Source organism: Neoarius graeffei, chromosome 3, assembly GCF_027579695.1.
Source record: "Neoarius graeffei isolate fNeoGra1 chromosome 3, fNeoGra1.pri, whole genome shotgun sequence".
NCBI classification, from domain to species: Eukaryota; Metazoa; Chordata; class Actinopteri; order Siluriformes; family Ariidae; genus Neoarius; species Neoarius graeffei.
Genome location: NC_083571.1, coordinates 27,157,042 through 27,167,444, shown reverse-complemented (window position 1 = coordinate 27,167,444; position 10,403 = coordinate 27,157,042). Strand labels below are relative to the sequence as shown.

General features: G+C 41.2%; 1 protein-coding gene across 1 annotated transcript; it reads right to left on the bottom strand.

Moving 5' to 3' along the window:
• Positions 1-6,239: 6,239 nt before the first annotated feature.
• On the bottom strand, positions 6,240-10,104 carry LOC132882527 (uncharacterized). The gene is made up of 3 exons (XM_060915630.1): positions 9,975-10,104; positions 9,432-9,547; positions 6,240-6,854 (listed from the first exon to the last, which is right to left on the bottom strand). The coding sequence occupies exons 1-3, from the start codon at positions 10,102-10,104 to the stop codon at positions 6,240-6,242; spliced, it is 861 nt and encodes a 286-aa protein (XP_060771613.1).
• Between the last annotated feature and the right edge of the window lie 299 nt (positions 10,105-10,403).

The following is a 10,403-nucleotide window of genomic DNA, read 5'->3' as shown; positions in this document are numbered from 1 at the left end:
CTAAAAAAAAAAAGACCCTCTGCTTCAACCCTAGCATAGCTTAGCAATGAGATGCCCGCTAATGAAACGCTAACGAAAAAAAATGTCCATGCTCACTGACAAACACTGCAATCTATCATATTGACAAACAACTCTCTCACTCTTACACACAAATACACACCCACAAACAAAACCATCCACAGCTCTGCCAGTTAGACCACCAAAATAAGATTTATGTCAAAGATCCTCTGCTTCAACCCTCTCGGTCAACGTGTTTAACATTAGCAAGACAGCTATTATACTGGGTAGTGGAGCTAAGTCTAACATTTGACTTGCCATGAAACACCTGCATAATGTGTACTACTGCAACACATATGTAAGGATTTATTCTTGATCTCAGTTTAACCAAGAAGGCATTAACCTATTTGTAACCCTTTGTTCTTATATGCTCTACTGACATGTGCAAATATTTTGTGTTAATACCAGCTGGAAACAGTATTTTGCTTATGTGGAGAATTCCATTGCCCTGTGCTATCATAAGAACAGGCTTTGCATAAGAAATGTGTCTGCAACCCCCTGCTTATTATTGCATACCATTGCGATAATGTATCATGTTTTGCTGCAGATAACTCGACCCACTTAGGGCAAGGTCCTCTTACTTGCACGAAGTCTTCCTTCCCCTACACATATATAAAGTCTTCTGTTGTCTCTTGTCTTTTGGTGAGTTGTGAATAAAGACTGTGAAACTTTTTTGGTTCCTGTCTTGCTTCACGATTCGCCCCAGAGCTCTGGGTGACACGGACGGATCGATCTGCGAGAGGGTGATCGCCCAGGTTGGAGCAAGAGGAAGAGACGGTGAATCTCTGACCTAACAACATACAACACATTTGTCCCGTACTTACACTTTGTTGAATTAATTCAATATCATAGTCACCACTGAAGTCCACTCTATCCTTGTTTACCGTCAATGGATCGGTCACTCATCAAACAGTCCGCCAAAATCCGAGTAGGAAATGGCTGCAACAGCTTCCGGGGGAATCGCTGAGCGTAGCTGTCAGTCAAGCACAAGTTACCCAATGGGAATGCATTCCTGGACAGCCCACCCACACGTGAAGTTTGTGCCAAAACTGCAAGCAAAAAGTCAGGGAGCACAAACGAGAAAGCTGGAATCGCAACCAAAATAAATTACGTCAAACAAAACTGAGAAAGACGCGGAACAAAAATAAAAGTTTTCTGAAGAGTAATAGACTGATATTTTGCCTCTCAAAAAAATTGGCTTATTTATTTATTTTGTATTTTGATTTATCATTTTTGTTTGATATTTCAAAAGTATTATATGAACATTTTGGCACAAAATTGATTCCATAACCTGATAAAAAGTTTTATTCAAGTGGAAAAACAGACTTTCACAGAGCACTCATTAGAAACACCAATCTTATTAACTTTAATTACATCATAATATGAATTTATTACATGATTTATCTTTTGTTTTAATATCCTGTTATGGTTTATATATATATATATATATATATATATATATATATATATATATATATATATATATATAAAATTTTTTTTTTTTTCATTGACCTTCTCAGCTTTTGTTCTTTTCCCTGCTGTAGCTCTGTGATTTTATTGATTTCAGGTCAGACAGGGAGAGACAACACAGTGTAAGGGGAAGAACATGCCCAGTCTGTAAATCACTGGCACCAGGAACAAATAAGGGACACCTGGCAACACACACACTTAGCCAGCGAGCTCATCATGAGTATCTCCATAAAACTCCTTCAGCACTGGGCTGTGATCTTTTCAGTCGCTCACTAATTAGAGAACAAATCAAATGTCTGATCTGTTCAGATAAATATAACTCTGCCTCGAACTCTGCCTGCTTCATCTAAACCTGACATTTGAAACTCTTTTCCTTTCTCCTCTTATAAATATTTTAGATCAGACTCTTATTTCCCAATTTGGTGATCAGATTTCATGTTGCGTGTTTATCCCATGTGTCAGTGATGACGTGTGCAGCAGAAAACTCAAATCCAAACAGCTCTAACTGTGAATTACTGTTACAGCATTTCAGTGTATTGTCGACTTGGAGTTTGTATTTTGTCATTTATGAAAATGAAATGGTGCAGTGAAAGATTTGAGGACCTGTTTGATCATTTGTGTGAGTTTATTATGTATTATTTTATTTCCTTCAGGATCAGTTTTGATTCATTTAAAGGGAAAAGCGCTGAAGCTCTGGTCTCAGTGCTCAACTCAGAAACCTCCAGTCTGAGAGAACTGCATCTGACTGTGAAGACACTGGATCTGACTGGGAATAAACTAGAAGACTCAGCAGTGAAGCGCCTCTGTGCTGTACTGGAGAATCCTCACTGTAAACTGGAGAAACTGGGGTAAGATCATCTGTCTGAGAGTCACAATACATCACTAAAGCAGCAGTTAATAGTTGGATACAGTGTTTATCAATTAAAATTTTCTGTAAAAGTAAAACATGCAGAACAAGTATATTAATTATGAAGTGATCATTTCTCCTCAGAATCACTTTTAGTTTGAGTCATTATTAATAATACCTTGTGATTGGTGAAGAGAATAGAGACAGTCCAACATGAGAGACATCATCTTCACAACCACTATTACACCAAGATGAAAATCTGTTGATGAAGTGGGTGTCATTGTGTCTCTGCAGGTTGTGTGGTTGTGGTGTCTCAGATGAAGGCTGTGCTGCTCTGAGTTCAGCTCTGAGATCAAACCTCTCACACCTGAGAGACCTGAATTTGTCTGATAATAATCTGGGAGACTCAGGAGTGAAGTGTCTCTGTGCTGGACTGGAGAATCCTCACTGTAAACTGGAGAAACTGGGGTAAGATGATCTCTCTGAGAGTCACATGACCTGCTCCTCAGTAAGGCACATTTCTCTAATAGTGAGACTGAAGCAGAGGTTTTAGGTTCATCATCAATGTCCTGAGGAGGAAGATTGTTTCTTTTCACTGCACACTGATGATTTGTCACAGAGTCTTTGGGCCAGATGGACGTATGTGAGAAGCTGCAGCACAAAACGGAACTTGATCCAACAGCAATGTGTCTGAAGTCACTGTGAAATTTACTACAACACTGTAACTAATCACACAAACTGCACCTGAGACACAACCTAACTGCCCTCTGTGTGAGCTGCAGGGTTTAAAAGCAGCAGTGACATGGTGGAAATGATCTCAGGAATATAGAGTTTAAAAACTAAAATGAGACGTTAATGCCATAGAACTGATGCAGTAAAAATAGATTAAAAAGGCTTTTAAATAAAAATTTAAAAGGAGCAGAAAAGAATTTCCAATAAACTGAAAGCCACAGCGTGATTTTGAATTTTTCAACAAAAAGAATTGATGATGATGATAAAATAGTAAATAATCTTCCAGTCCATCTCTGTCAGTGGTGATTGCTTTAAGACGACACTGGAAGCCCGGCTTCCCCTCACATTTCATTAAAATGCAGCAATGAAATGTTTCCCAAAGTGTCTATTTTATTCACCAGTCTTGGTGTTGTTCAGTGTTTTAGTGAATCAGATTGATGAAGTATCTCACTGCAATATCGCGCTGTTTGTTCATTAAACTCAAACTGTTTAGTGGTGAACAGTGCAGCCTGTGTGAAAAGCCCCTGACACAGAGCTAACGCTGGGCATACACTGTGCGATTTTTGGCTCGATTTTGACACGATTTTCACTCGTGCGCCTATTTTGGAGATCGGGCCGATTTTTGGCTCAATCGTGCGCCTCGGATCGTGTAGTATACATGGGGTAACGACAAGCTATTAACACTTCCCGATCTCCTCCCAATCGATCGGATGAAAATCAAACATGTTTGAAATCCTGGTCGCCCATCTTGAGGCTATCGCACTGTTGAAGCAGTGTCATGAGTCGATTTACCTCAACCTGTCACACTACACATGCGCGAACACAGATACGGAAGAGAAAACAAACACTGAGCAGCATGGCAGCAGCAGCACCGCACATAATTTGGACCCAAGAAATGGAGGCTCGATTTGTGGAATTGTGCCAGGCACAGCCGAGCCTTTTTGACGTGTCCTCTGAGAGCTACCACAACCGGAATCACCGAGAGAAGAGCTGGGTGGAGATTGCGGCACAATTGCAATTGCCTGGTAAGTTTTTGTCCGGACTAGCATTTTAGCAAAGTGGATATGTTGTTGGTGGCTGTTGTTGTTGTTGGTGGGGTGTGTGTGTGTGTGTGTGTGTGTGTGTGTGTGTGTGTGTGTGTGTGTGTGTGTGTGTGTGTGTGTGTGAGAGAGAGAGAGAAAGACAGAGAGACAGATTGGATGTAATTTATTTGCTCCAATAATTGGAGATAACGCTGAATGCTATCGAACTAACAATTGCCTAGATTACGAAGTGTGTGCGTGTGACTGAATTTCTTTCTAGTGGAACTATCAAAAAATGTTTGATTACCAAATAGTAGCAGTAGATGTAGTAAATATACATCATACAGTACATGTTAATGTTTTATTACAGTGAGTGTGGTGAAAATCCGGGTCACATCACTGTGGATGCAGTATGGCAGACTCCTTAAACCCAAGGCCAGTGGCAGTGGCCAAAAACCACTTACGCCCAAACAGAAATGGATTCTTCAACACTTGGACTTTCTAAAGGCCCATGTCACTCACAGACATACAGACTCCACTCTGAGAGTAAGTTTATGATCAAGTTCTTTGAAAATACACAAACTCACACCATATGAAAATGAAGGGATATTTGAGGGGAAATCATAGGAATGAAATTGAAGTCCAAAGAAAATTCCCAGTGTGTCTGTAGATTCTCGTTCATCCAGGTCATGGTAGTCAAGTTGTTCTCTATAGGCAGCTGGACTTTTGTAACTTGAAGACGTTTCACCTTTCATCCAATTCGAAGTACACATGTTTAGTCAAATAAATGCCACAAATTTAAACTATAATCATGATCATTTTTCCGTAGCAGCACTATATCTAATGTAAGTTACTCCTCCTGACAGTCTAGGTTTAGTGATAATACAGTGAGAAATTGGTATCTGACCTAAAGAACAGTATTAAGATCTTAACTTGTGTGTAATCTCTTTGCCTCTGTCTGCTTTCTCTACTGTGTCCTACAGCTTGGGTCGGAGTCAGAGGACACAGGTGCAACAGAGGAGGGAGAGGAGGATCAGAGCACTGTGGATATCAAAGGCGATATCTTCGCTTCTTCAAATACCAGTAGCCCGGTTTCTGTGACTCATGAATACCCCTTAAACCCTGTACCAGTCAGAGAGCCCAGTGGTCAATCTGTGAAAAGACCAAGAATACAGAAGCCAAAACCAAAATCTGCGGAACACAATATCGAGTTGGCCAAACTGTCCCTGCTGCAGCAGGTGCAAAACACACTGTCAGCATCTAATACAGATTCGGAAGACCTTTTTGGCCAACAGGTAGCCTCAGAGTTAAGAAATGTAAAGAATCTGTCTACACAATTAAGGCTTAGGAGGAACAGATGCTCTGGAGATGGAACAGAGCAGCACTTCAGTGAGCCTGCATGGCAGCCAGGTGCAATATGCTGGTTTACAGGCTAGGCCACATTCCATGCACCAATATCAGGCCCAGCCACCACCACCCCAAAATTGCCAGGCAACATCTTCCCAGCCTATGCCTTTTCTGAACATGCTGAACTCAGAGTAGCTGGGTAGATTAAAGAATTAGTGTAGTGAAATGCAGGAACCAATGTAGTGATGTTCTTTCAATATGTTCAGGATTACATGTTGTTTATATATCACTATGATGTGACTTGCCATCTACCTCAAGTTTACTTTTTGTTACGTGAAATATTTTTTATATTTAATGAAGAAAATAATTTGTTATTTTTTCCCACAAAGGTAGATTTATTTTTGTTATAACAAAGGGATTTGTGTAATATTCCTGTATAGTTTCTATACAACATGGTCAATAAACAAAGTAACATTTGTTCAAATAGTGAAGTGTCATTTTATACTAAACCAAAAATAATGCATTGTAAGGCTAGAAAGAAAACTTTATTCAGACAATATTATGTTTATGTCTCTGATCTCCCTACACCATGTTCTCTTGCCAAGAAACACTCCCTGCAGGTGTGACAAAGTAGTTGCAAAGGAGGTCCCGCTGCATCTTTGCCTCCACTGAAGGGTTTCTTGCTCGGCCCATTGAAACTGATTGAAGCCCTCCCTCCCTTCTCCAGGCTCCTTCAACAAGCTGATGGTTGGCGTCCTCTGTGTCTACGTATCCAGGTGGTACGTAGGCATCTGGCCTGCGTTGCCGAAGGAAATTGTGCAGGCAAAGACAATTTTCACAACCTTGTCAGGTTCCAGGCAGATAGTTGTTCTGAACACTCGGAAGCGGTTTGCCAGAATTCCGAATGCATTTTCCACCACACGTCGAGCTCTGGACAGGCGGTAATTGTATATTCGTTGATTGGTGTTGAGGTTCCAAAATGGATATGGTTTAATGAGGTCAGGGCGGAGAGGATAAGCCTCATCACCAACCAGCACATATGGCATCACAGCATCAGTGCCTGGCAGGGTATCTGTGGGGGGGAAGTTCAGGGTGCCTGTGTCCATTGCTTCCCTCAAGTCCAAATGGGCAAACACTCCTGCGTCTGACACCCTTCCCTGTGTCCCTGCGCATGCATAGACAAACCTGTAACTTGCATCCACTACAGCCATAAGGATGATTGAAAATCTTGATTTATAGTTGTGGAACATGCTTCCACTCTTGGCAGGGGGTTGAATGAAGATGTGCTTGCCATCTATAGCCCCCAAGCAGTGGGGAAACTGCCACTTGCTGCAAAAGTCGCTGGCAATGGCCTTCCATTCAGCATCAGTTGATGGTGTCTGAAACAAGTACAAAGTGATACATGAAATGAATTTGGTGAATTAATGTTTTTCTTTTCTTAACCACACATTTGAAACCACTTAGAGTTTACAAAATATACACAGGAATAATTGTAGGTGAGAAATCATTGTGCAAGTAAACCTTTCAATAGTCTGGCCATGGGTAAAAGAATAGAAGGAAGTTTATTTGTCACATGCATATGATTACTAATGTAAACAATGCAGTGAAATGGTCAGTTCCTTTGCCTAATTTGCATGGGGGGGGGGGGGGGGGGCTAGGAAGGTAGATAAGTGCATACAGTGGTGCTTGAAAGTTTGTGAACCCTTTAGAATTTTCTATATTTCTGCATAAATATGACCTAAAACATCATCAGATTTTCACACAAGTCCTAAAAGTAGATAAAGAGAACACAGTTAAAGAAATGAGACAAAAATATTATACTTGGTCATTTATTTATTGAGGAAAATGATCCAATATTACAGATCTGTGAGTGGCAAAAGTATGTGAACCTCTAGGATTAGCAGTTAATTTGAAGGTGAAATTAGAGTCAGGTATTTTCAATCAGTGGGATGACAATCAGGTGTGAGTGGGCACCCTGTTTTATTTAAAGAACTGGGATCTATCAAAGTCTCATCTTCACAACACATGTTTGTTGAAGTGTATCATGGCATGAACAAAGGAGACTTCTGAGGACCCTAAAAAAAAAGCGTTGTTGATGCTCATCAGGCTGGAAAAGGTTACAAAACCATCTCTAAAGAGTTTGGACTCCACCAATCCACAATCAGACATATTGTGTACAAATGGAGGAAATTCAAGACCATTGTTACCCTCCCCAGAAGTGGTCGACCAACAAAGATCACTCCAAGAGCAAGGCATGTAATAGTCGGTGAGGTCACAAAGGACCCCAGGGTAACTTCTAAGCAACTGAAGGCCTCTCTCACATTGGCTAATGTTAATGTTCATGAGTCCACCATCAGGAAAACACTGAACAACAATGGTGTGCATGGCAGGGTTGCAAGGAGAAAGCCACTGCTCTCCAAAAAGAACATTGCTGCTCATCTGCAGTTTGCTAAAGATCACATGGACAAGCCAGAAGGCTATTGGAAAAATGTTTTGTGGACGGATGAGACCAAAGTAGAACTTTTTGGTTTAAATGAGAAGCATTCTGTTTGGAGAAAGGAAAACACTGCATTCCAGCATAAGAACCTTATCCCATCTGTGAAACATGGTGGTGGTAGTATCATGGTTTGGGCCTGTTTTGCTGCATCTGGGCCAGGACAGCTTGCCATCATTGATGGAAGAATGAATTCCGAGTTATACCAGTGAATTCTAAAGGAAAATGTCAGGACATCTGTCCATGAACTGAATCTCAAGAGAAGGTGGGTCATGCAGCAAGACAACGACCCTAAGCACACAAGTTGTTCTACCAAAGAATGGTTAAAGAAGAATAAAGTTAATGTTTTGGAATGGCCAAGTCAAAGTCCTGACCTTAATCCAATCGAAATGTTGTGGAAGGACCTGAAGTGAGCAGTTCATGTGAGGAAACCCACCAACATCCCAGAGTTGAAGCTGTTCTGTACGGAGGAATGGGCTAAAATTCCTCCAAGTCTGTGTGCAGGACTGATCAATGGTTTACCAGAAAAGTTCAGTTGTAGTTATTGCTGCACAAGGGGGTCACACCATACTGAAAGCAAAGGTTCACATACTTTTGCCACTCACAGATCTGTAACATTGGATCATTTTCCTCAAGAAATAAATGACCGAGTATAATATTTTTGTCTCATTTGTTTAACTGGGTTCTCTTTATCTACTTTTAGGACTTGTGTGAAAATCTGATGATGTTTTAGGTCATATTTATGCAGAAATATTGAAAATTCTAAAGGGTTCACAAACTTTCAAGCACCACTGTATATTGCATAAAGTGCATATGGGGGGGGGGGGGTGATGACAGGCAGGCACCACGGAACAACCAGGGGCAAGGAAAATCTCCCTTGTCCCAGGAAGAAATTCTTGGCTCAAGGGGCCAACCCAACTGCCTGGGGTCGTGCTGGTGTGTGTGTGTGTGTGTGTGTGTGTGTGTGTGTGTGAGGGGCATGTCTGGGGTGTAGTGGTGGTGGTACAGTGAAAAAGGGAGGGGGAGGGTGTTAAGATGAAGAAAGGGGTAGAATGATGTGTACTGTATGTATGTAGGGGTTGGAGAGGTAAGGGGCAGTGTGTGTGTGTGTGTGTGTGTGTGTGTGTGTGTGTGTGTGTGTGTGTGTGTGTGCGTGCTTGGGGGCAGGGGGTGGCCAGTTGCTGTGTATGTGGGGCAGTGGCTTACTGACCTTACTGATGATGCAGTAATGAGCTAATTACTAATGCAGTGTTGGAGTAGGGAGCAGTGAGCTGTGTGCATGAGGGGATGAGGAGTTGCTAGTGATGGCAGTGGAGTGAGTGGCAGGGGGAGGGGGGTGGCATGTGCTGGGTGTATGGAGTGGAGAAGTAAGGCAGGTCCATGTTGCTGATGATGGTAGTAGTGTGATTGTGTAATGTAATGTGATGTTCTGTAACATGATTGTACTTCCAGTTATATTTACCTTCAAGTACTCTTCACACAACACAGAGGTAATGGCTGTGCATGTTTCCATCACGATCTTGCTTACAGTGGTGCTTCCAATCCTATATTGGAAACTCAACGAGTTGAAGGTCTCTCCTGTCAAAACAAAGAAAATGTCTTAAATAGTGTTGGGTGGATTTAGATGTATGGGCAGTGAGTAAAGTTGATTTAGTAGCGTGAATTTGAGAGTAGCGTTTTGTTTGGTATTTTGGTGTTTACATGGAATGTCAAAAGAGGTGACATCATGCAGGATCTCATAGTCCACCATTAATGTAAGGGATGGTGAACATGGATGGATCATGGTAATATTGACAGATTTTAGTCATTGGATTGAGAATAGAATCTAGTAGTAGTAGTATCTAGGTGATGTAGTGTAACTTTGTAGAAAGGTGAAACTTTAGTGTGGATGTATGTACAGTAGTTGCATGGGTGAACTTGATTTTTAACATGATAGATGACCTTGCCTCATGTCCACCTTTCAATACTGTAATAGGGAGCATATGTCAAATGTCAACACACTTGCCTGTTGCCAAAAATCTCAGAGTAATAGAAAGCCTCTCCCTAGGGCTGATGGCTTTCCTGAGGTGTGTATCCTTCTTGACAATATGAGGAGTTACCCTCTCCAGAAGATAAGTGAAATCCTCTACAGACATTCTGAGAAGGTCCCGAAAACCTGCCATATCATCAACCTAAAAACAAAGAACCCAATACATAGATGTTGGATGTTGTTGGTAGTTTAAGATTCTGATTATTTAACAAATGTTATAAAGCACATGGAAGTCACATTTGAGTAGAAGCACAGGCACCTTCTCAAAAAATACTTGTGTGACATGTTCCAAGTCACTCACTACAATGCTACCCAAGTAGGCCGAAGTAACTTCACAAGTTCTTACTTCACAGTATGATCAGTAATCTAGAATTAAATGTTGCCTACTTAAGCATGCAAAGTTAG